The sequence below is a fragment of the Schistocerca gregaria genome, chromosome 1 (assembly GCF_023897955.1).
Source record: "Schistocerca gregaria isolate iqSchGreg1 chromosome 1, iqSchGreg1.2, whole genome shotgun sequence".
In the NCBI taxonomy this organism is placed as follows: domain Eukaryota; kingdom Metazoa; phylum Arthropoda; class Insecta; order Orthoptera; family Acrididae; genus Schistocerca; species Schistocerca gregaria.
Genome location: NC_064920.1, coordinates 747,833,527 through 747,860,894, shown reverse-complemented (window position 1 = coordinate 747,860,894; position 27,368 = coordinate 747,833,527). Strand labels below are relative to the sequence as shown.

The window sequence follows — 27,368 nt, the reverse complement described above, 5'->3', positions numbered from 1 at the left end:
CATGAGTGCGCAGCTGTTACCTTGGTCGCTGTCGCACAGCCACTCCCGACAGCACTGGCCCGGGACCTCAACGAGGCGCGGGTGGCGGCACGCCCCCTGCGGCGAGATGGACTCCTGCGGGCACAGCGACGCGCAGGCGTACGTCCCGTTCTGAAACACACGCGCTGCTACTTAGGCTCCGGGAGCGCAAAAGTCAAAGGCAAGGTAAGTACACAGCGTATATTGTACCAGCGCATTGTATCTTCGACAATGTGTAGCTGCTACGGTCGCAGGTTCAAATCCTGCCTCGGGCATGGATGTGTGTGATGTCCTTAGGTTAGTTAGGTTTAAGTAGTTCTAAGTTCTAGGGGACTAATGACCTAAGATGTTAAGTCCCATAGTGCTCAGAGCCATTTGAACAATGTGTAGCTATACTTAAGGGGTAACACCATTGCAGAGTTATAAAAAAATCTTTTTCATTGGCTGAAAAGATGCTTTGAACCTTCTAAAATATGAGCCAAATAATATACAGCAAAAAGTATAATACCACAAAAAAAAATTGTTGTATGGAATACCGAACTCATCCTCTAGCACTTCGGATGACCCGGAACGGCCTACCAGCGCCAACTTGATACCTCCCTAATGTCTGCGTATACGCAGCATTTCAACACAATAATACACTACTGGCCATTAAAATTGCTACACCAAGAAGAAATGCAGATGATAAACGGGTATTCATTGGACGAATATACACTCCTGGAAATTGAAATAAGAACACCGTGAATTCATTGTCCCAGGAAGGGGAAACTTTATTGACACATTCCCGGGGTCAGATACATCACATGATCACACTGACAGAACCACAGGCACATAGACACAGGCAACAGAGCATGCACAATGTCGGCACTAGTACAGTGTATATCTACCTTTCGCAGCAATTCAGGCTGCTATTCTCCCATGGAGACGATCGTAGAGATGCTGGATGTAGTCCTGTGGAACGGCTTGCCATGCCATTTCCACCTGGCGCCTCAGTTGGACCAGCGTTCGTGCTGGACGTGCAGACCGCGTGAGACGACGCTTCATCCAGTCCCAAACATGCTCAATGGGGGACAGATCCGGAGATCTTGCTGGCCAGGGTAGTTGACTTACACCTTCTAGAGCACGTTGGGTGGCACGCTATACATGCGGACGTGCATTGTCCTGTTGGAACAGCAAGTTCCCTTGCCGGTCTAGGAATGGTAGAACGATGGGTTCGATGACGGTTTGGATGTACCGTGCACTATTCAGTGTCCCCTCGACGATCACCAGAGGTGTACGGCCAGTGTAGGAGATCGCTCCCCACACCATGATGCCGGGTGTTGGCCCTGTGTGCCTCGGTCGTATGCAGTCCTGATTGTGGCGCTCACCTGCACGGCGCCAAACACGCATACGACCATCATTGGCACCAAGGCAGAAGCGACTCCCATCGCTGAAGACGACACGTCTCCATTCGTCCCTCCATTCACGCCTGTCGCGACACCACTGGAGGCGGGATGCACGATGTTGGGGCGTGAGCGGAAGACGGCTTAACGGTGTGCGGGACCGTAGCCCAGCTTCATGGAGACGGTTGCGAATGGTCCTCGCCGATACCCCAGGAGCAACAGTGTTCCTAATTTTCTGGGAAGTGGCGGTGCGGTCCCCTACGGCACTGCGTAGGATCCTACGGTCTTGGCGTGCATCCGTGCGTCGCTGCGGTCCGGTCCCAGGTCGACGGGCACGTGCACCTTCCGCCGACCACTGGCGACAACATCGATGTATTGTGCAGACCTCACGCCGCACGTGTTGAGCAATTCGGCGGTACGTCCACCCGGCCTCCCGCATGCCCACTATACGCCCTCGCTCAAAGTCCGTCACCTGCACATACGGTTCACGTCCACGCTGTCGCGACATGCTACCAGTGTTAAAGACTGCGATGGAGCTCCGTATGCCACGGCAAACTGGCTGACACTAACGGCGGCGGTGCACAAATGCTGCGCAGCTAGCGCCATTGGACGGCCAACACCGCGGTTCCTGGTGTGTCCGCTGTGCCGTGCGTGTGATCATTGCTTGTACAGCCCTCTCGCAGTGTCCGGAGCCAGTATGGTGGGTCTGACACACCGGTGTCAATGTGTTCTTTTTTCCATTTCCAGAAGTGTATTATACGAGAACTGACATGTGGTTACATTTTTAGGCACTTTGGGTGCATAGATCCCGAGAAATCAGTACCTAGAACAATCACCTCTGGCCGTAATAACGGCCGTGATACGTCTGGGCATTGAGCCAAACAGCGCTTGGATGGCGTGTACAGGTACAGCTGCCCATGCATCTTCAGTACGATACCACAGTTCATAAAGAGTAGTGACTGGCGTATTGTGAAGAGCCAGTTGCTCGGCCACCATTGACCAGACGTTTTCAATTGGAGAGAGATCTGGAGAACGTGCTGGCCAGGGTAGCAGTCGAACACTTTCTGTATCCAGAAAGGCCCGCACAGGACCTGCAACTTGCGGTCGTGCACTATCCTGCTGAAATGTAGGGATTCGCAGGGATCGAATGAAGGGTAGAGCCACAGGTCGTAACATATCTGAAGTGTAACATCCACTGCTCAACGTGCCGTCAATGCGAACAAGAGGTGACCGAGATGTGAACCAATGGCACCCTATCACGCCGGGTGATACTACAGTATAGCGATGATGAATACACGCTTCCAATGTGCATTTACCGCGATGTTGTCAAACACTGGTGCGACCATGATGGTGCTGTAAACAAAATCTGGATTCATCCGAAAAAATGACGTTTTGCCATTAGTGCAGCCAGGTTCGGCGTTGAGTACACCATCGCAGGCGCTCCTGTCTATGATGCAGCATCAAGGGTAACTGCAGCCATGGTCTCCGAGATGATAGTCCATGCTGCTGCAAACGTCGTAAAACTGTTCATGAAGCTGTCTTTCAAACGTCCCCATCTATTGACTCAGGGAACGAGACATGGCTGCACGATCCCTTACGGCCATGCGGATAAGATGCCTGTCATCTCGACTGCTAGTCATACGAGGCCGTTGGGACCCAGCACGGCGTTCCGTATTGCCCTCCTGAACCCACCGATTTCACATTCTGCTAACAGTCATTGGATCTCGACCAACCCGAGCAGCAATATCGCGATACGGTCAACCGCAATCGCGATAGGCTACAATCCGACGTTTATCAAAGTTGGAAACGTGATGGTACGCATTTCTCCTCCTTACACGATGCATCACAACAACGTTTCACGAGGCAACGCCGATCCACTGCTGTTTGTTTATGAGAAATCGGTTGGAAACTTTCCTCATGTCAGCACGTTGTAGGTGTCGCCACCGGCGCCAACCTTGTGTTAACGCTCTGCACATCACCTCATCTTCTTCCTGTCGGTTAAATTTCGCGTCTGTAGCACGTCATCTTCGTGGTGTAGCCATTTCAGTGGCCAGTAGTGTACATTAACTTGACGTGAGCAAGCGTCGATAGATGTACGGAGAAAAATATTCTCTCACTTCGAAACTCGATTTTTTTGGGTGAAGTATTGACTTTTGATAGTTTAACTGTGATCTTACAGTATACAGTTTAGTCTTTAAAATGAGAATAAGTGGTAAGAAAGAGTACTCTGGTAGGAATGGTACAGTATCCAGTGTCTAAAGGATGCAGCTGAGATCAGTTCTGAAAGAGTCAGTCGATCTGGTAAAATATTGAAAGACAGTAACCAGGATTTTGATGCGAATTACAGATTGAGCTATAGAATTAAAAATTTTCTTTCAGTCTTCTCTATTATTCCTCAACACATGAAATGTAGAACACAATGCAGACATCAAGTTGAAAGAACGAAATCTCGTGGTTTAAGCTTCGAAACAATTATTGCTTTTCCAAAATTCCCGTAAGTTGTGCTACCAAGCAGTAAGTTTATACGGATCGCATATGAATTCAACCGTCGTATTGACCTATCCATACGCCTGCTTGGAGTAGGGATAGACGGAATTGTAAAGTTTTGCGCGTTTGTTGATTTGCCACGACCGATATTCCAATCGTTCCACGATAAACTACCGGATATCATTTCGACCGCAAGTGGATCTGTAATACAGATCAGGCTTCGGATAGCAGATTAATGATAAGAGTTCCGTAAAAGTAGAATTTTTTCGCTTCTTCATGTCTGAGCCGTGCTCACTCCCAACTATGCGTTTTCGTGAACTTGGCTCTGTATCTGTGTTTGGTTTCCCACCCTTACTGCGGTTACGCCGTAGTTCTTCTTCCTTCTTCCTTGCACTGCGCACCATCTTTGGTTTTGTGCGTATAGTTTCCGGCTAGGGGGTATGCAACCAGTCGGTCGGTTGCTGCGGACCAGGAATGATGTCTTCGCGCGGTGCAGTCAGCTGGGTCAGCTGCCGGTCCCTCTGCAGTGTCGGAGCGTGTGTGGAGCTGTCCGATCCCTACGAGCTTCGTGGTTCACCGACCCAAGACGTGAAAGTTGAGTAGTGGTTTCAAGTACCCAAGCCACGTCCATTAATGCTGTGTGGTTCGTTTCGGTGGTTTGCTGTTGGTGCGGTTTTACTGTGAGCAACACCTAGTGTTTGTATTGCTGAAATTTAGCCACCATACTGTGGAATTAACTATATTGGTTGATTACAATTCAAGTGCAGCAGCGGAATTTTCTGCCTTGTGACTGTTAGTGTTTCGCTTACCTGCCCTGGCCACTAACGTAATTTCAGGCAGTGTCGTTTCCTCATCTGTTGTTGTCCAACACAGTGTGTAGTTTTGACAGCTTAGTACATATACATATTTGATTGTGGATAATCACGCCCGTAAAATTTTGTGTTTGTGTTTTCATGTACTGATTGGTGGCAAGCAAGTCGTATGTCGGTTGGTCCGTGGCTGTCCCATGGTTCGTTTCCGACGGATCAAGTGTAGTTGGGCTCATCAACTGTCTCACACAAGTGAACGAGGGCAGACCGACCCCCTGGAGGCTTCTAAGTGCTGTTGTTTTTACTGGCTTTCTCACCGGTGTTTAATTATGTTTATAATCTAGCATAGCGAATGATTAAAAAATTCTTGGTTTTACTGTGTTTTATGTAAGTAAATTTGAATTCCGGCAAGTGGATATTTCATGAAAGGTTATTGCCATTGTGTTGTTGTTTCTTTTAGTCCGGTTTCAGCTACTTAAAAATTAAGGCTTACAGTAGTTCTTTTTAATTGAGGAAAATTAATTTTGGGCCTTCAGCCTTGGAACCTTATTCTTAAAATTACCTTTGAAGCTTTGCGGCCTTCTGCCTTTGAAATGTTATGGTATTTTATTTTAGGATCTTGAAAATTTTATTGTGTGCCTTCAGCTGTTTGTATTGCATCTTGTTTATGTTTGTCTGTCCATCCTGGCCTTGAGGCTTTCAGCCGAACTGTGAAATATAAATGTTTAATTATTCTATCTGCTATCTTAACTACATTTTTATCTTGCTGATTTTTTAAGATTTATTGTTTGGAGGCCTTCAGCCGTGGAAGAATGGCATTTTCAAACTCGTAGTTGTAAAAGTTCGGCTATGTGCCGCTTTGGTTGTAAATGTGTTATTACATTACAACAAATGACAATTTTAAGGTGAAACTGACCGCTACCTTATTTGGCCCGTTCCACAGTCCTGATTACCTGTTCTGCCCAGCGAGTTTAGCGGGCGTTTCAATGTCTGTAACACATATCAAAAATTTAAATGCCTTTTTCTCGGAATACGAGTTTTAAAAACGGGACACGACATAACTAAAACGTTTTTAACCTTTTGGTTTCAAAAATTAACCACATCTTTGATAACGCTGCAAAGCGAACGAAGTGAGAATTTTTTATTAGTTAATTTAAACATTTATTAACAAATGACTCTTTTTTGCTGAAAATTGAAAGACTGTTCAAATACTCGCCAATTACCGAAAAATCAATATTTGTAAAATCCCGTACGTGGTTCACTAGCTACGCTCTTATAGATTACACAGATTATTTGTTTTTTCCAGAGTCAAATTGACACTAGTAATTGTGTGTGTCGCAGATCGCCTCAAATTCAGCTCGGGATAATCACTACAGTGTTACCGTTATGTAATATTTTTCGACAAAAATGTTTTGTAATATACTTTAATATACTTTAATTATTTCTCTAACACGTTTCTTTCCTACAAAAAAAATGTCGAGGAAACACCTTTTTGGGCTGTTACAAAGGTGTTTCCCCTTAAAAGGGCGAGTATGAAGGTAGCACTGAAATTAGATATAAGATTAAAATAAGACGACTGGACCTCTGCTGTCATCCAGACCAGTCAGACCTTAACAAAAACAAAGGTATTTCCCATATTTGAGTGAACTATGGGACATTATCCAGTGTATTACTCAACAATGGAGTGTTGCATACCAGAATACCAAGCCGGGTTTGTCGAAGTCAAGCTCATGTGCAGAGCCTGCTAACCATCTTCACATATAAGAAATTCAGAGCTTCGTCTTACCAAGCAATCTTGCTCCATATCCAAGATTCCTACTACTCAGTGGAAAGAGGACACCTCTAGGAGAACTGTGCCTAGAAAACATGACTTTGATGCTTGCAAACTGATAATGTCTCGAAGCTTCTGAAAATGACGCCCACAAATACAACAAGGAAAGCAAAATTCAGGGGATGTCAAGGAATGGGCAAAGAGACTGCACTCTGGGCTCAGAATCGGTTACAAAAGGGACAAGTTAGTGGCAAGTTTTTGCAGATGACTTCACTATTTAGTGTCGATGACTAAGACGAAACTTCTAGTAGGTATGATGAGTGGCAACGTGCTACAAATGTAGAAAAATTTAAGTTAATACAAATGAGTAGGAAAGAAAATCCGGTAATGTTCGATAAAATCATTAGCAGTATGCCATTTGCCACAGTCAGGTCGATTAGATATCTGGTTGTAACATGCAAAGCGAAACGAAGTGGACGGAGCATAGGATCGTAGTGTGGATAGCGAATGGTGGACTTCGATTTATTGGGAGAGTTTTACGAGAATGTTGTCCACTTGTAAAGGGAGCCACATACAAAACACCAGTTCGACCCGTTCTTGGATGCTGCTCGAATGTTTGAGATCGCCACCGAAGCGGTTTCAAGGAAGATATCGAAGTAATTGAGAAGCAGGCTACAAGATTTGTTACTATCAACATGTAAGTAAGACAGGGACGCTTCGGGAAATCATAAGCCGTCCGTGTTGGCCGAGCGACACTAGGCGCTTCAGTCTGGAACCGCGCGTCCGATACGGTCGCAGGTTCGAATCCTGCCTCGGGCATGGATGTGTGTGATGCCCTTAGGTTAGTTAGGTTTAAGTACTTCTAAGTTCTAGAGGACTGATGACCTCAGATGTTAAGTCCCAAGTGCTCAGTCATGACCGCGATATGGAGACGATGTAGTGCGTGCTGCAGTCATCAGAAAGCCTTATTACTCTCGGAAAAGGACAACTCCGAAAACTAGAACTAAAGGATAAAAGGACGCTGAGAAATACACTCCTGGAAATGGAAAAAAGAACACATTGACACCGGTGTGTCAGACTCATCATACTTGCTCCGGACACTGCGAGAGGACTGTACAAGCAATGATCACACGCACGGCACAGCGGAGACACCAGGAACCGCGGTGTTGGCCGTCGAATGGCGCTAGCTGCGCAGCATTTGTGCACCGCCGCCGTTAGTGTCAGCCAGTTTGCCGTGGCATACGGAGCTCCATCGCAGTCTTTAACACTGGTAGCATGCCGCGACAGCGTGGACGTGAACCGTATGTGCAGTTGACGGACTTTGAGCGAGGGCGTATAGTGGGCATGCGGGAGGCCGGGTGGACGTGTCGCCGAATTGCTCAACACGTGGGGCGTGAGGTCTCCACAGTACATCGATGTTGTCGCCAGTGGTCGGCGGAAGGTGCACGTGCCCGTCGACCTGGGACCGGACCGCAGCGACGCACGGATGCACTCCAAGACCGTAGGATCCTACGCAGTGCCGTAGGGGACCGCACCGCCACTTCCCAGCAAATTAAGGACACTGTTGCTCCTGGGCTATCGGCGAGGACCATTCGCAACCGTCTCCATGAAGCTGGGCTACGGTCCCGCACACCGTTAGGCCGTCTTCCGCTCACGCCCCAACATCGTGCAGCCCGCCTCCAGTGGTGTCGTGACAGGCGTGAATGGAGGGACGAATGGAGACGTGTCGTCTTCAGCGATAAGAGTCGCTTCTGCCTTGGTGCCAATGATGGTCGTATGCGTGTTTGGCGCCGTGCAGGTGAGCGCCACAATCAGGACTGCATACGACCAAGGCACACAGGGCCAACACCCGGCATCATGGTGTGGGGAGCGATCTCCTACATTGGCCGTACACCTCTGGTGATTGTCGAGGGGACACTGAATAGTGCACGGTACATCCAAACCGTCATCGAACCCATCGTTCTACCATTCCTAGACCGGCAAGGGAACTTGCTGTTCCAACAGGACAATGCACGTCCGCATGTATCCCGTGCCACCCAACGTGCTCTAGAAGGTGTAAGTCAACTACCCTGGCCAGCAAGATCTCCGGATCTGTCCCCCATTGAGCATGTTTTGGACTAGATGAAGCGTCGTCTCACGCGGTCTGCACGTCCAGCACGAACTCTGGTCCAACTGAGGCGCCAGGTGGAAATGGCATTGCAAGCCGTTCCACAAGACTACATCCAGCATCTCTACGATCGTCTCCGTGGGAGAATAGCAGCCTGCATTGCTGCGAAAGGTGGATATACACTGTACTAGTGCTGACATTGTGCATGCTCTGTTGGCTGTGTTTATGTGCCTGTGGTTCTGTCAGTGTGATCATGTGATGTATCTGACCCCAGGAATGTGTCAATAAAGTTTCCCCTTCCTGGGACAATGAATTCACGGTGTTCGTATTTCAATTTCCAGGAGTGTTTAATGGGTTTCTTTATAGAAAATGACGTATACAGAATCAGGCTGATATTTAGAGTGTGTCGCAATAGCAACGAAAAAGAGGTGGTTAAATTAAATAGGAATTTAGTATGAACAAATAGACTCGCGTAAAGGGTCTTCTTGAATAATGGTTTACGCCATATGGAAACACCTTGAGCAACTAGAAACTAACTACAACGAAAAACTAAGCAAAATAGCACATTCTAACCAGAAGTATAAACGAAACTGGGAACCGGTGCAGTAGTAGTAAGCACTCTATTCTGCTGATACAGTCACAGGTTCGAATCCTGCCTCACCCTTGGATGTGTGTGTTGTACTTAGGTTTAAGTAGTTCGAAGTCTAGAGGACTCAGGACCTCAGATGTTTAGTCCCATAGTGCTCAGAGCCATTTGAACAATTTGAACCGGTGGAAAACGGATTCAGAAACGGAAAAGCACACATACCTCCATGACGTGAGATAAGATGAAAGCTCGCCGAAAGGAAGAAATATGTGTTCCAGTGTAAGCCTAAACTGAATAAATACGTATAAATTTACAATGAATTAAGGGAATCTGTTGATAAGTCGAGGCGAAACAATTCACGGGCCCGTTGGACACTTGAAATGAGGCCGTGCACCTGTGAAGTGTTTCTTTGTGAAAAACGCTAGAGAAAGATGGCTAATCATAGTTGATACGTTCTTACTTTTTGGCAGTTGAAGACAACGACTGGATGGACATCAAAGAAGTAAACGTTATAGAAAAAAAGGAATACAGAACAGACAAATCTTTTATGTTGTAACTACACGAAAACGAGTAATCGGATTTTGAAGTGTGGAATGCCACTGAATTTTGCCAGTTATGGAACTAATATATCAAGGGAGGTAGGACGTCAAACGCGACGACTTAGATCAGGAAAGACACCTCAGGACAGTTTAATTTCCACTGTCTATACTTTTAAAAATAAATTCATAAAAGTTTGTCAGAATGACCAGAAAGGATTCAGAATTTACACTTATAGTGGTGGAAGTTGAAAAATATAAGAAAATAATTTATTTTTTTACATTTCTATTTCAGCTTTTCTCACTTACCATTGGCTACATTTGTTGCTATAGGTACACTTTTCTTCATAAGTAAGATAGATTCTTCTATGAATTTTGCACAGCATACAAACCATACTTACAGGTGTATTAAATACTAGAATTTTCCAAATCTATTAAAAATTGTGGTAAAAATTGAGATCATAAACTATAAAATTAGAGTTTTTTCTAAACATGAAGCTTAAAGTATAACATCACATTCATTTTTTCATAGATTAAATGATTTCTAGAGTTTCATACATCTGTAAGTATGGTTTGTATGCTGTGCAAAATTCATCGAAGAATCTTTCTTACTTATGAAGAAAAGTGCACCTATAGCAAAAAAGCAGTCAATAGAAGTGAAAAAATTATGAAATTTCACACGTAAAATAATATTTTTTTGTTATGTTTTTGAACTCCCACTGCTATGATTGTGAATCCTGAATCCTTCCTGGTCATACTGACAAAGTTTTTCAATTTATTCGTAAAAGTATAGACAGTGGAAATTAAAATGTCTTGCGGTGACTCTCCTGCTCAAAGACGGCCTGTTTGACGTCCTACCCCCCTTAACAGAAATGACTATAGCTCAATTTGAAAACGCGAAGTTGATACCGATACTTCTATAGTTAATATTGAAGGCTCTACGGTTTTAACCAGGTCAATTACGTTATTTTAAGCAGTTACAGGAAAATGTGAGGTGAAGAACTTCGCTCAATCACACTGTATAAACGCAAGCAGAACACAAGCTGATGACAACGCAATGTTGTCCTATGGTATCAGAAGTTCATTATTTCATTATAATACATTTTACAGAAGTGGTGAAGCATCTGAACAGTTCGCCAAACGCATATCTGAAACGAGTAAATATATTGTGTTGCGCTAAGACAATGTGACGAATTTTCTGGCAGACAAGGGTAGTTTATAACGTTCATAGCAGCCGAAGTTTGACACTGTTTTTGTATAATGGCTCTTTATATTTTTTCTGTGGAACTGGGAAGAGCGTTTTAAGGGACTTCTACTACATAACACGTGTGGAACTTGATCAAATAGTAAAAAGCAAGTTAACAGGATAGCAAACAATTGCCCCGCCGTCAGCAGAAGAGGCCCTACAAACAGCTGAAGCACTGTACCAAAGCAAACACGTAACTCAGATACGTCTAGTGTGCTTACTTATGAGCATGCAGCCCATTAGTCAGTGCTTTGCTGTTGTAAACAACAGACCAGTTGTTCGTGAAGCTATTCACTCAGAGTGCATAAAACGCTCTAAGAAGAGAATGCAGTTTTTGTTTATGGTGGGCTGAACTGTTACAGAAGCGGTGCTATTGTATGCTGAAAGGTATCCTGATGGTGCCGGCCCTCACGACATATCCTTGGTAATATCACTAAAAAATTCAAGAAACCAGAAGCATGAAGAATAAAATACGCCAAGAAAATGGACATCAACTAATGACGGGAATGAAACCTAACTTACTAGCAGGCGTAAAACGCACATGTGACTACAAGGCAGCTGGGATGGTGACGGGTTCAGTCAAGGAATGTTCTGCGAATACCACATTGCAACAAAATTCACCCCTTCCACATTTCGCTCCATCAACAGCTTCATTGCAGAGACTGTCACAATCGGTCTGAGCTCGCCGAACGGTGTCTATGAGCGTTACGAACTGATACGATGGTTCGATACAAGACGTTGTTTACGAATGATCGTTTACTAATCATGGGAAAAAAGTCAGTATAAATTTGAAACCTGAATAAATCACGGAATAATGTAGCTAGAGAGGTACAAATTGACACACATGCTTAGAATGACATGGGATTTTATTAAAACAAAAAAAAACACAAATGTTCAAAAAATGTCCGACAGATGGCGCTTCATATGATCAGAAAAGCAATAATTAGCATAACAAAGTAAGACAAAGCAAATATGATGTTCTTTACAGGAATGGCTCAATATGGCCGGCCGCGGTGGTCTAGCGGTTCTAGGCGCTCAGTCCGGAACCGCGCGACTGCTACGGTCGCGGGTTCGAATCCTGCCTCGGGCATGGATGTGTGTGACGTCCTTAGGTTAGTTAGGTTTAAGTAGTTCTGAGTTCTAGGGGACTGATGACCATAGATGTTAAGTCCCATAGTGCTCAGAGCCATTTGAACCAATAGCTCGATATGTCCACCATCATTCCTCAACAACAGTTGTAGTCGAGGAATAATGTTGTGAACAGCACTGCAAAGCATGTCCGGAGTTATGGTGAGGCATTGGCGTCGGATGTTGTCTTTCAGCATCCCTAGAGATGTCGGTCAATCAGGATACACTTGCGATTTCAGGTAACCCCAAAGCCAATAATAGCACGGACTGAGGTCAGGAGACCTGGGAGGCCAAGCATGACGGAAGTGGCGGCTGAGCACACGATCATCACCAAACGACGCGCAAGAGATCTTTCAAGCGTCTAGCAATATGGGGTGGAGCGCCATCCTGCATAAACATCGTACGTTCCAGCAGGTGTTCATCAGCCAGGCTGTGGATGATGCGATTCTGTAACATATCGGGCGTACCTCTCATCCGTCACGGTGGCAGTTACAAAACCAGAATCATGCATTTCCTCGAAGAAAAAAGGCGCTATAACGGTAGGTGTGTTAAATCCAGCCCATAGCGTGACTTTCTCGTCGTGGAATGGCGTTTCCACGACAGTTCTAAGAGTTTCGGTAGCCAAAATTCTGCATTTGTGGGCGTTGACAGACCCTCGGAGCGTGAAATGAGCTTCGTCGGTCCACAACACGTTACTCAACCAATCGTCACCTTCCGCCAACTTTAGAAATGGCCACACCGCAAACGCCCTCCGCTTCACTAAATCGCCAGGTAACAGTTCATGATGCCGATGGATTTTGTACAGATAGCATCGGAGGGTACGCCTAACTGCCAACCAAAGAGTAGTGTATGGAATGCCGGTGTGACATGCGACTGCACGAGCGCTGACTTGCCCGTGCATAGACGAACCCGGTACAGTCTCTATTTCTTCCTGAACTGTCTCAGCAGCACTACGCTTTGTGCTTGGTCGGCCACACTACGGGGTCTATCGTCTAAACAACCCGTGGCTTCGAACTCCGAAATCATTCTCGCCACAACTGCATTTGTCAACGGACCTTTACCCGTTCGAATCATCATCTTATGGCGATCGGATCGTAACGCTGAACTACCACATTCCCCATTATGATGATATAGCTTCTTAAAAGCGCCTTTTCTGGTAACGTCAAGATGCTGCGACTGCTGGAGCATCTGATTCTCTCTCTCATTACAGCTCATTTTATACACGATTGTTATGCGCAGTCACTGACGTTTTGCTGTTCATCGCCATGTGTCGGACACTTTGTAAACTTTGTTTTTTTTTTGTTCTAGTAAAACCCCATGTCATTCTAAGCATTTGTGTCAATTTGTACCTCTCTATCTACATTATTCGGTGGTTTATTAAGTTTTCAAATTTACACTGACTTTTTGATCACCCGGTACATGGGTGCCAATAGTTAAATTCCGGTTTCAGAACCCTGTTGTAAGAGAATTACTGCTCAGAATGACGTCAGATTTGAACAACATATTTTTCCAGTAGACGGTGCTGTAAGCGGCAGAAGATGTACATTCACATACTCGCGGCACACGGCTGTACCTCAGTTTGCGCCGGAGTCGTCGAACGTGACTTCCGCCATGAAGGATCGCGCACTGCTGGTAAAACTCTTTTACAAGAACGGTGACTGTGTGCCAGTAGCCTTACAGAAGTTCCGGAAGAGATGCACTGGTCCGATGCCTGCTAAGCATCTGCAGAAATGATTACAAAATTCGAAAACATAGTTTATTTCATAGTGCAATCTGGCAGAGGGAGGAAAGCAATTGATCCTACGTATGTCGCAGATGTGGCCAGACCATTGCATGAGCGGCAAGCGGGTGTGTGTGAAAATGTGCAGTGCACGGGGAATTACCCGAACGTTGGACATGCCTGCGAGCATAAAATTCTACGAAACCGTCTGCATTGCTCTTTATACAAAATCACCTATGTGCAGGAGGTGCTTGCTTCTTACCTGCCAGCAAAACAAAAGATCGCTGTGGAATTCCTTGTTCGCACGGAAGTGGACAAATGAATGGTCATGGAGCATTTTGCCGACTGACGAAGCCCATTTCCAAGGACATGTAAATACGCAGAATTGCAAAACGTGTACAACGGGAAATACGCACGCTCATCAACCAGTATCATATCATCTGCAAATGTGACTGTGTAGTCGCGTTCTGACTGCATCGCTTATCAAAGTGGGATACTTTTTTGAGGAGAAGAGTCCTGCGCTCCTGTTACCTGTACTGTCACTAGTAAGCGGTATGACAGTCTGTTCTGCAACAACGTCATTTCAATCCTTCAACAGCGCGAATGTGTGTTTAGGATCACTTTTATGCAAGACGGTGGTCATCCACACGTTGCACAGCCAGAGAAGTGGCTGCTGCAGATGGTTTTCGGAAATGGTAGATTTATCAGCCGTCATTTCCGTGCAGCCTGCCGTTCTTAATCTGTGTGAATTTTACTTGTGGATTGTCTGAAAGATGTGTTCAGTACTTCAATTACGAACGTAATGAGTTAAAGAGATGGGTTGCGCAACGCATTATGGACAGAACCTCGAGACACTCCGATATGTTGTGGAATATTTCATCTTATGTAAAAAGCTGTGGACGCCGTACTGAGCATGTCTTCCTCCAGTCTAACTACAATTAGAAACCAATGTCATTTTGTTTTTCATGCTATTTTGGGCCACAGAACAGTTAAAAAGGAATGTATTTTTGCATTTTATGAGGTTTTGACCTAACAGTGGTACAACTGTCGACTGCCGAACTTGTGCAGTCATGCACGCTGAACTGTACGTATGGTGTAATGTGCAACTCAAAGCATAGCCAAGCTGTTGTAATTCATTTGTCATTTATAGCCTATTCCGTTTCCATTAATGAACTGACAGCTCCATTAATTGGTGAAATGTTCGTTAACTTTTTTTTGTTCCCTGCAATTTCCCCCTCCGCCATTGACATGCTGTTCAAATCTGACGTCATTCTGAGTAGTGGCTCTCTTTCGGCACAAGTTTGAAACTGGAATTTTAATCATGAGCACGATGTAGACGAAGATTCATGTTTCTCAAGAACAGCATCTTTGGTTAATATTTAACTGATGCAGATCTAAGTAGCCGTATCAAGAGTTCCTAAAATATACGCTTCCTCAGTTATTGGGAGGCATTCCTCTCTACATAAGGCAGACCATATGGTAACAAAATACTTCTCTCATTAGGCATAGATAATTACGGACCTCCTTAACAGAACATTTGTTGATCGTTGGATCTGTTGCTCCGGAAACACAACACAGCTCATACACTTTCCGGACCTAACACCTCTAGACATTTGCCTATGGAGAAATTTAAAACTAGTGGTCCACAAGGAAACATCGGTGACTGTCAAACACATGAAACGTCCTAAAGCACTCATTTGCTCTTCGGTAGCCGTGCAGTTTGAATGCGTGGACCCGTGCTCAAGTTCAACATGTGGAGGTGCCTGCTACGACAGTCATAATTTAAAAATCCCTAACTGACTGCATCTGAGTTAAGTGTTTGCAGATTTTACCACGTTCCACCCATGTTATATCAATGAACTCTTCTTTCAAAGCTGTTTGCTACAGATACTTTTAAATGAAGTCGGGATCAGCCACGAATGTTAACAATTACTTGCGTATGCCAAAAAATTTACCACATTGCCACTATAGCTTAGCTAAAATCTCTACTCAATAAGTCTAATCGTTCTGAACATAGTTTGGTAGTTTCTCTCAATTGCCTCACCCAGTGTGTCATGCCAACTTACATAAAGATTCTAACTTATGCTTTTACATATGAAATTAAACGTTTGAAATGGTCGAATTTAGCAGCCTGAAAACTTTAATGTGATTATGGTTGTTAAATGATTATAACAAGCACAATAATCAACTGGTCACGGGTTGATAGCAGTGCGTTACTCCATAAGGCTTTAAAGTACTTTATGTAAATTGAAGTAGGGGGGGGGGGGGAGGAAAGTGAAAGCAGGGAACTAATTATATCAGCTGCATCGAGACTTACGCAGTATCAGCTGCGACACGTGAAAATGTTTGCCAGATACGTGCAACACAGTACTTTAATATTCTGGTAGGCACTTCATCATGTCCATGGGAGTCTTTAGACTTTAGTGATTTTGATATTGACTCAATCTCCATCTTGTCTGTATCACAGAGGAGTATGATACACTCCTGGAAATGGAAAAAAGAACACATTGACACCGGTGTGTCAGACCCACCATACTTGCTCCGGACACTGCGAGAGGGCTGTACAAGCAATGATCACACGCACGGCACAGCGGACCCACCAGGAACCGCGGTGTTGGCCGTCGAATGGCGCTAGCTGCGCAGCATTTGTGCACCGCCGCCGTCAGTGTCAGCCAGTTTGCCGTGGCATACGGAGCTCCATCGCAGTCTTTAACACTGGTAGAATGCCGCGACAGCGTGGACGTGAACCGTATGTGCAGTTGATGGACTTTGAGCGAGGGCGTATAGTAGGCATGCGGGAGGCCGGGTGGACGTGTCGCCGAATTGCTCAACACGTGGGGCGTGAGGTCTCCACAGTACATCGATGTTGTCGCCAGTGGTCGGCAGAAGGTGCACGTGCCCGTCGACCTGGGACCGGACCGCAGCGACGCACGGAAGCACGCCAAGACCGTAGGATCCTACGCAGTGCCATAGGGGACCGCACCGCCACTTCCCAGCAAATTAGGGACACTGTTGCTCCTGGGGTATCGGCGAGGACCATTTTCAACCGTCTCCATGAAGCAGGGATACGGTCCCGCACACCGTTAGGCCGTCTTCCGCTCACGCCCCAACATCGTGCAGCCCGCCTCCAGTGGTGTCGCGACAGGCGTGAATGGAGGGACGAATGGAGACGTGTCGTCTTCAGCGATGAGAGTCGCTTCTGCCTTGGTGCCAATGATGGTCGTATGCGTGTTTGGCGCCGTGCAGGTGAGCGCCACAATCAGGACTGCATACGACCGAGGCACACAGGGCCAACACCCGGCATCATGGTGTGGGGAGCGATGTCCTACACTGGCCGTACACCTCTGGTGATTGTCGAGGGGACACTGAATAGTGCACGGTACATCCAAACCGCCATCGAACCCATCGTTCTACAATCCTAGGCCGGCAAGGGAACTTGCTGTTCCAACAGGACAATGCACGTTCGCATGTATCCTGTGCCACCCAACGTGCTCTAGAGGGTGTAAGTCAACTACCCGGGCCAGCAAGATCTCCGGATCTGTCCCCCATTGAGCATGTTTGGGACTGGATGAAGCGTCGTCTCCCGTGGTCTGCACGTCCAGCACGAACGCTGGTCCAACTGAGGCGCCAGGTGGAAATGGCATGGCAAGCCGTTCCACAGGACTACATCCAGCATCTCTACGATCGTCTCCATGGGAGAATAGCAGCCTGCATTGCTGCGAAATGTGGATATACACTGTACTAGTGCCGACATTGTGCATGCTCTGTTGCCTGTGTCTATGTGCCTGTGGTTCTGTCAGTGTGATCATGTGATGTATCTGATCCCAGGAATGTGTCAATAAAGTTTCCCCTTCCTGGGACAATGAATTCACGGTGTTCTTATTTCAATTTCCAGGAGTGTATATTTTGGGGTATCTCTTACCATTGTAAAAGGATATGTATGGCTGAGAATCGTATGGTTCGGGCAGTAAATGGTGTAAGTTCACGAAACTCTTGTCAGTCCTGTTCACGAGTCTGGGTATTTTGAAATTGGCCTCTCAATATGTATATTCCTTACTGTCATTTCTTGTTAACAATATTCGCTTATTCCCAAGAATAAGCAGCTGTCACTCAGTTAATACTCGGCAGAAATCAAACCTAGATTTGGATCAGACTTTCTTAATTCTTGTGCAGAAAGATGTGTAGCCTGTTGCTGCACCCATTTTCAGTAAGCTACCACCCGAATTCAAAAACCTATCAGTAATCCACGCGCTTTCAAATCGAAACTGAAGAATTTCCTCATGGGTCACTCCTTCTATTCAGTCGAGGAGTTCCTTGAAAAATTAAGCTGATTCTTGTTGTATTGATGATTGCGTTTACTTAAAATTATGGATTGACTCTTTTCGGATGCATAAACATTTTATTTTTATCTGTTATTAATTTTATGTTATAATTTCATGTACTGTCGGCCTCTGGTAGCTGAGTGGTCAACGGCCCGGGTTCGATTCCCGGCTGAATCAGAGATTTTCTCCGCTCAGGGACTGGGTGTTGTGTTATCCTTATCATCATTTCATCCCCATCAACACGCAAGTCGGCGAAGTGGCGTCAACTGCAAAGATTTGCACCAGGCGATTGGTCTAGCAGACGAGAGTTCCTAGCCACACGGAATTTACATTTACATTTCATGTACTGACACATTCCATGACCTTGGAGATCTGATCCAAAATTTGGTCCTACGGAACGTGACGTGTAAATGAAATAAGAAAAATAGTCGGGACTTGAAACCAGGACCCTCTGTTTACTAGGTAACTGGGTTAGCCGTTGCATCACCGCAACTCAGGGTCAAGCGTACATGTGTTCATCTAACTGATATGCATCGGTGGGGTATTAATCGCAACTATCAGTGCAGATGCACCTCCAGCGGGAATCTAAAATTAACCGGCACACAGGACATGGACGGAGTCTGCAGATAAGTGGTGGTGCTCGGTGTGCATGTGTATCAGTCGAGAAGCATGCCAAAACAGTTCACGAATTTGCGCTGAAGACTGTATCTGGGTGGCGCAGTCGTTAACGCAACTGCCTAGTAAGCAGGAGATCGCGGGTTCGAGTTCTGTCTGGCACAGAAATTTCACTCGTCACCGGTCATTGAGCATACAGTCCTGATGCAGCTGGTATCAACAGTTCCTTCCCTTTTGTTTCCTTTCTCCCACTCTAACTTCAGTTTACGTAATATGTATCACAGCTGCAGATTGCATGTGGTGACTGTTGTTTCGGACATTTCCGAAAGAGAAGACACCAAAGGTTTAGAGCAGTGGTTCCGAAAAGGTGGTCCGCGGACCCCCAGGGGTCCAAGAGCTATGCCAGTGGGGTCCGCAAGATAATATTAGAATAAAAGATATATTAAATATATTTCGTATGATAAGAGATTATTTGTTTTGTTTTGGCCGCTTCCTGCATGAGCAGAGCATTAGCATACGCTAACTTCTGATTCTAGCGTCTTCCTAAAGCCAACTGACACTAGCACACTCTAGCGCAAATCTAGAACCAGATAGAGGCCAATAGTTAATAACAATGATGGATAAATTGAAAAAGTTTTAAGCTCAATATTTTTTCAATAATGAATATGTCAATGTTTTTCTAAGTACCAAAAATAGAAAACGTATGGAAAGGCTTTTAATATGGATTTTTTAGATACTTGATACTGAGATATCACAAGGTACTAATCATGCTCGATGAGGGGGGGTCCTCTAGAAAATTTTGTTGGGAACCCTTGGTTTAGACTATTTTTTGCCATCGCGGGAGCAGAGGGAAGTTGTGCGCTGCAGCGTAGCCTACCTGGCAGGCGCACTGCGTGCGGCAGTCCAAGAGGAACGTCTCACCGTTGTCGTACGTGCGGTTGTACACCGTGCACGGCAGTCCTTTGATTGCTGAAACATAAGAACGGGTAGCATTAGTTTCTCCTGGATGCATTTACAAGGGCAGGTCCAACTAAATGAGTGGAGAGCTTACACGGTTCTGCATTTGAATGTATCTCCAAGAAAAAACGGCTGATATATTTAAAAGAAAGACGACTACAGTATTAAATGTTATGTCAGTAAGACAGTTGGTAATTTCTTAATACCGAATTGGTTAAAAATTGCAGCATTCTTCATGACGGCGACGCAGATTTCTAAAGTGCATTCCATTAAGAAACTTTAAATTAAGACGTATTGGGGTGTCGTCTATCTACAATTCGTCAACATTGTGAGTTGTTGCTTTCAGGGAGATGGAGAGGTTCAAAGATTTTTGGAACATTTTCATTCACATCATAAATACATAAAATTCATTATGGAACTGGAGCAGGATGGTCAGTAGCCATTTCTCGATGCACTGGTCAAATGAAGAGCAGATGCGTCATTTGGCCACAAAGTTTATGGCAACTGAAACATATTGATTTATACCTGCAAGCTAGCAGTTGTCAATACTCAGCACTGAAGAAAGTTGTTCTAAAGACTCTGGTCCTTGTACCACATAGGCTGACGCAGCGAGCTACTGTGACATTAGAATCGGAGCATTTGAGCTCGATGTTCTACAGAAATGGATACACAGTCAAATACATTCAGAAGGCTTCTCAGCCATCAACCATGCCACACGATAAGAAGGACCCGTGGTCTAGGACAGCCGGCACGGTAGCTCAGCGTGTTCGGTCAGAGGGTTACGCGCCCTCTGTAATAAAAAAAAAAAAACTGAGTCAATCGACCAACAACGAACATAAATGGATATCTTACGACGTCCGCCCGAGCAGATGCAACGAACACATGTGAACAAGATGAGATTAAAAAAAAATAGCCGGCACGGTAGCTCAGCGTGTTCGGTCAGAGGGTTAGCTGTGCTCTGTAATAAAAAAATGAGTGAATGGATCAATAATGAACTTCAATAGGCGTCAGGGGACGTCCGCCACGAACAATTGCAACGAACTAAAACGACCAAAATTAGATTATAAAAATAAGAGGGGGTAGCGTCTTTGATTCATAATCAAAAGTCTTCGGTACCGGGTTCGATCCCCGCCATTGCCTACGCATGTGCCTGCCGGCCGGAGTGGCCGAGCGGTTCTAGGCGCTTCCGTCTGGAACCCCGCGACTGCTACGGCGCAGGTTCGAATCCTGCCTCCGGCATGGATGTGTGTGATGTCCCTAGTTTAGTTAGGTTTAAGAACTTCTAAGTTCTAGGGGACTGATGACCTCAGATGTTAAGTCCCATAGTGCTCAGAGCCATTTGGACCATTTTTTGAACGCATGTGCCGTCCCGGTGTTAAATGGGGGAACTCAGTGTAGTTTCGCTAGTATTCACCTGTAGATGGTCAGAAGACTCTACGCCGAAGTATCGTGGCAGCTAGTTACTAACATTCAGCAATCCGTCCTTAACACCGTGGAACAACTGTAATGAACCCAGATAACCTTTCTTGGGGAAAAAGACTGTCATCAACATTCTTATGACTGGTTTGACACATTACATATTAATTTGTCGTTCCAACTTCTTCATCTCACCCAATCACTTGAATTATTTGTTACGTCAGTTCCATTCTTTGTCTTCCCCTTCATTCTCGCTTCGCGCGTCGGTCGACTAGGTCGTGCTCTTAGTTCCGCCTCTACCGTAGCGCAGCGTGTTTTCCTCCTGTCAGTTTAGTGCCGTGTTGGTCTCCGTGCGCGTCGCATCGCTGGTTGTCGGCTGGTGTTTGGTGTTCGTGCGGCCCTTCCTGTCGCGGCGTCGTCTCTCGCCGTGATGTCCACCATGGTTCCCACGAAAGTTCCGCATACAGGTACAGTCAGTTTTACCTTTGACAAATCCACGCGTCACGTCCAGCCCGGTTCTTTGGAGATACATGACTGGTTAGTCGATACAGTTAAGGTCACTACTGATCAGGTGCATACCGCATATTTCGACAGCGAATTATATGTGTTTTTTGTTAAGTTTCTTGACCCGCTCCAGGTTGATAGGCTACTTTCTCGTCATGGTTCTCAGGTACCCTTTACGCACCGTGATGGTTCCACTAGTATGGTTCTCTTGGCAAATGCAGAAGTGGTATATACGAATGTTCGGGTATTTAACCTTCCGCCCGAGGTTGACGACTCTTTTCTGAAGTCCGTTTTGCTTCCTTATGGGGACGTACGCCATATTCGAAAGGAACGCTGGTCTGCTCAGCACCGCTTACAGGTATATAGTGGTATTCGGTCGGTGGAAATGGTGGTCAAAAAACCTATTCCTTCTCACCTACAGGTATGTGGTTATAGGGTCCATATCACGTACAGTGGCCAGGAAGGAACATGTTATTATTGTAATGAAACTGGTCATTTCCGTATTAATTGTCCGCGGCGTGTGGTGGTATTAAAACCTACATACGAACAGCGTAAAAAATTGACTTTAGCTGATCTTCTCCCGCAAGGATCTCGGACTGAATCGCTCACTGTTACTGAGGGACGCAGTGATCCGTTACCCGACAACGGCCGTGATTTTCCCCCGTTGTCCTTGAGTAGGGATGTTGCTGCCCATAATTCCGATGTTCCCGCGCTGATTTCTCACAACAAGCGTCGGCGAACACAGGATGATGCGGCTGATGAATCTTCCTTATTGGCTCGCCCTTCCGATGGGCCTCCGGTAAAGGACTCTCTTTCTCAGTCGGAAATCGTGGATGAGGAAGCCACAGGTGCTATCACGCCTTTGCAGAAGCTCCCTGACACCTTATCTGACGTTGTTCCTGCTACCGCGGCAGCCTCTTCGGAGACGCCCGTGACGGAACCTGCTTCTGGTTGCCACGTGTCTTCTCCGGTGCTCTCTGACACTTCTCCTATTGACTCTGTTTCGCATCCCCCTTCTGGAATTTCTGTCGCCCCCTCTGGGTCACAGCCTCCTCCCATCAAACAACTGATTGATTCTCCAGAGCCAGTGGATCCCGTTGTTATTCACCAACTGTCCCACCGTGAACCCATGTCTGCGGACGAGTGGGATGTAGAGGCCTCTCTCTCGCAATCTGACACGGAATGTCTACATGATGCTCCTACGCAGCCGAACGCTGCAGCGTCGGTACCGCGGAGCCGCAGTCGAATCCGTAAACAGCCACGGAGAGCCGCGTCACGGCCGAAGAAAAAGCAGTGGGAAGATGAGGGTTCTGTTTCGTAGTTTTTCTCTCTGTGGTTCAGCGCTTGTTTCTGGTATGATTACTTGTATGCTGCTCCGTCAGCTGACGGCTCTCTACCGATCTTTGTTTTTCTTTGTAGGTTGAAGTTCCATGCAAGCATATACATTTCTTACTCTGAATATTAACAGAATATGTTCTGAGCTTCGGCTCGCCGCTTTGCGACAGTTTATCTATCAGTCTGGGGCAGATGTTGTTTTTTTACAGGAAGTCCTATTCGACCAGTTTTCCATTCCTGGGTTCTCGACGTTTTTTAATGTCGCTTCCGAACTTTCTACGGGCACTGCCTTGTTTTATAGAGAAGGCATTCCGTTGATGAATTTCGAAGTACTTGACAGTGGAAGGGGGATCGGGTGCACGTTTTATGATCTCAGTTTACTCCTTCTTTATGCCCCTTCTGGTTCGGGTTGTACTACCGCACGCTCGAGTTTCTATAAAGAAGAAGTCATTTACCTGCTTCGTAAATCCCCGACAAAGATAATTTTAGGTGGGGACTTCAATTGTGTTCTACGGCCGGTAGATCAGTCTCCTAATTTTAATTTCAGTAAAGAACTCGACGACCTTGTGCGCTCCTTGCACCTGCGTGACGTGTGGGTTTCTCGCTATCCTACACTTGTGCGACATACCTACTTTACTCCCACGTCTAGCAGTCGCCTCGATCGCTTTTACCTTTCTGATTACTTGTGTGGGCAACTTCTGGCTGTTGATGTGATACCAGCCTGTTTTACTGATCATTGCGCTGTAGCCGTTACGTTTAATTACGAGCGACAACCGGTAAAATTGTTTCGTCCTCCTTGGATGCTCAATATCACGTATTTGCAAGATACCTCCCTTGGTATCGTCCTGGAGGACATTTGGACACGTTGTTCTCGTACTATGGACCGGTACCCGTCTATAGTGGCATGGTGGACACTGTATGCAAAACCTCACATCCGTAGGGCTCTCATGCGTTTTGGGGCTGCGAAGGTGGCAGAAGATCGACGAACGCAAGAATTTTACTATTCTGTCTTACGTCAACTGTACGATAGTGCTACGCATGCTCCCCTCCGGGTTACTGATATACAGCGCATCAAAGCCAAATTGCTGCAGCTCAAACGCATTCAAATGGAGGGCCTGCGGACGAGGTCTCAGCCACGTTCCCTTCTACAAGAGGAACTGACGTCACTCTACCATCTAGTCCGTTTACGGTCGCGCCGGAAACGTGGGTGCCTTGCCTCCCTCACAACCGCTGACGGCCGCGTGTTCACCTCTCACCGTGACATTTCTGACTTCGTTTACACCTATTTTACTGATCTGTACGATACTCATGTCCCGGCGGAAACCTCTCTTGACGACTTTACCTCCTTGATGCCTCGCGTCGTCACTCCTCAATTAAACGACGCCTTTCTGCGTCCCTTTCAGAAGGATGACATATATGATGTTGTTGCAGGATCGCAGTCCCGCAAGTCGCCTGGATTAGATGGTATTCCTAAGGAGTTCTATGTTCAATTTTGGCCGCTCATTGGTGACACCTTAACGTCAATGGTAAATGAAGTGATGCGGGGAGTCTCACTTCCTGCTCCTTTTCAGGAAGGCAGAATTGTCCTCCTCCCGAAATCCACAGGTCGACCTGCAATTGATTCCCTCCGTCCTATTACTCTCCTTAACTTTGATTATAAACTTGTCGCTCGAGCAATTAATATCCGTCTCTCTAAGCTGCTCGATACCATTATTGCCGCCCACCAAAGCTGTGTGCCTGGACGCACGATACTGACTTCCGTTCTCGAATGTCGCGATGTAATCTCGGTGGCGGCTGCCGCTAATATCCCAGGGGCTTTGCTTTTTCTTGATTTCCAAAAAGCGTTCGATCGCGTCAGCCATGATTTTTTATCGAGAGTGCTCACCGCTGTCGGCTTTAATAATGATGCTCGACAAGTCTTAACTAATCTTTTTACCGGTATCAGTGTCTCGGTGATTGTGAACGGTCACCCTACCCCCCGGATATCGATCAGACGGGGGTTACCCCAGGGAAGCCCCTTATCCATGTCACTTTTTGTTCTATCCTTAGAGCCCTTACTTCGCCATCTCACCATGCACTTACGTGGCTGGAATATATTGGGGGAAATTTTTGCAGTCCGTGCATACGCCGATGACGTCATGGTTTTAGTACGACATGCCGAGGATATACCACGGCTTAAGGATACCTTGGATTCATTTTGTGGTCTTGCTGGTGCTCGCATTAATGATCGCAAATGCACGTTCCTGCCTTTGAGAGGCTTTGATCATGTCGTCATTCCTTGGGCGACGGTTGTCGATCGCCATAAGACCTTGGGGATCATAGTGGATCGTAATCCGATCAAAATGGCGGCACTAAATTGGCGTGAGGTTACGAGTCGTGTTCACGGGGCGATCCTTGAACATGACCGCCGTTCCCTTAGCCTCCTTCACAAGGCACGGGTTTTAGAGACCTATGTCTTCAGTAAAATATACTACGTTGCGCAGGTCTTCCCGCTTCCCGCGATGATGGCCCGCAGGCTGAAACAGCTGTCTAGTCGATTTCTGTGGCGCCGCCATGTCTTCCGTGTCCGATATGAAGTTGTGGCCAGGCCTCGGAAGCTTGGAGGATTGGGTCTTTCAGATATCAAAGTGAAGACGTCCATCTTATTTGCCCGCCGCAATGTTTTAACCTGTACACGGGCTCCGCATTCAGTCACCTCTCGTTTACTTTCCCGCCTCCGGCCGGCCAGTCTGACCCCTCCTGTTGATGTTGGACGGATTAATCCTAAATTGCGGCACATTCGTGAATACTTTGTACTTGTCGGTATTCTGGGTGCTGATATACTTTCTATGACGCATATAACTACCAACATGCTACAAATCCGTTGGGGTACAGCATGTTTCCCTTCTTCTGTTGAACTTGCTTCCCCGTCAACGTCATGGAAAACGGTCTGGTCTCATCTTAGTCTTCCCATTTTGCCGATGGAGATTGCTTCAACGTGGTATAAGGTCATTTACCGTCTGATACCTACTGGTGATCGTCTTTTTCGTATTGGCCTTCGTCCGACAGATCAGTGTGAGGAATGTCATCAAACTGACACCTTACTTCACAGGCTAGTTGCTTGCGGACGGGATCATTGGCTCTGGGTCCGCCGTCAATTAGCTTTTCTTACTAGAGGGCCTGAAACCGCATTCCCAGACGACATCTTCTTACATCCGGACATCTCTTATTTTCCTCAGACGAAAACGAACACGATTGTTTGGCTCTTGGGTTACTATGTCCATTACGTCATTGAAGGCGGTAATGACCCAGATCCCCGCGTTTTTCACCATTATTTGTCAACTGCGCATTGGAAATGGCAGCGGTTACCACAATACCGAACGCTTTTTGCGAATATGCTTTTTCTTGTGTTTAACCGTCAAGGGGTTGGTTAAGTTCCCCTGTGATTCCTGTTTCTTCCCTGAGCTCGAGTCCCCTCCCTTGTTGTATTTTTTCGTAATTTTTTTTTCTCTCTCTCTTTTGCATGTATATATATACACCCAAAATTCATACGGGTGGGGTAACGGGTTGGTCTTCCCCTTCAGAAGAAATGTTTTATTTGTGTTTCACCTAATTTGTTGATTTTCTTTTTGCAGCTAATATTAAATGATGATTTGACTATGGTTGTCTGAATTCTCGTGAAATATACCAAGTCAATCTGATAATAAAAAAAAAAAAAAAAAAAAAGGGGTACCGTCTTTGATTCATAATCTAAACATCTTAAGTCCCGGGTTCGATCCCCCCCGCTGCCTACATTTTGATAAATAATCAGCTTTGGCAGCCGAAGACTTCCGGCATAAGAAGTCAGCCTCATTCTGTCGACGGCCTTGTCAAAGAGGGCGGAGGAGCGGATAGAGGATCAGGGCACTCTCTTGTCCTAGGGGTGGGAAATTGCCCCTAAAGGCGGAAGAATCAGCAATGATCAACGACATGAGGACGCAGAAGGCAATGGAAACCACTGCATTAAAGACACGTAACGTGTATCCACATGACATGTGGCCTGTAGTTGAAGAAGTGTCATGATGTCTCTCCATTGGCAAAAGATTCCGGAATAGTCCCCCATTCGGATCTCCGGGAGGGGACTGCCAAGGGGAGGTTACCATGAGAAAAAGCTTGAATAATCAACGAAAGGATAATGTTCTACGAGTCGGGGCGTGGAATGTCAGAAGCTTGAACGTGGTAGGGAAACTAGAAAATCTGAAAAGGGCAATGCAAAGGCTCAATCTAGATATAGTAGGGGTCAGTGAAATGAAGTGGAAGGAAGACAAGGATTTCTGGTCAGATGAGTATCGGGTAATATCAACAGCAACTGAAACTGGTATAACAGGTGTAGGATTCGTTATGAATAGGAAGGTAAGGCAGAGGGTGTTTCACTGCGAACAGTTCAGTGACCGGGTTGTTCTAATCAGAA

At 46.0% G+C, this 27,368-nt stretch overlaps 1 protein-coding gene across 1 annotated transcript in view; it reads right to left on the bottom strand.

Moving 5' to 3' along the window:
- Window positions 1-27,368, bottom strand: part of LOC126272633 (CCN family member 4) — a 370,610-nt gene that overhangs the window by 31,409 nt on the left and 311,833 nt on the right. The window contains exons 4-5 of the mRNA XM_049975652.1: window positions 19,605-19,696; window positions 21-150 (exon numbers count right to left, since the gene is read on the bottom strand). Coding sequence (XP_049831609.1) covers window positions 21-150; window positions 19,605-19,696 — 222 coding nt within the window. The remainder of the gene's footprint in view (window positions 1-20; window positions 151-19,604; window positions 19,697-27,368) is intronic.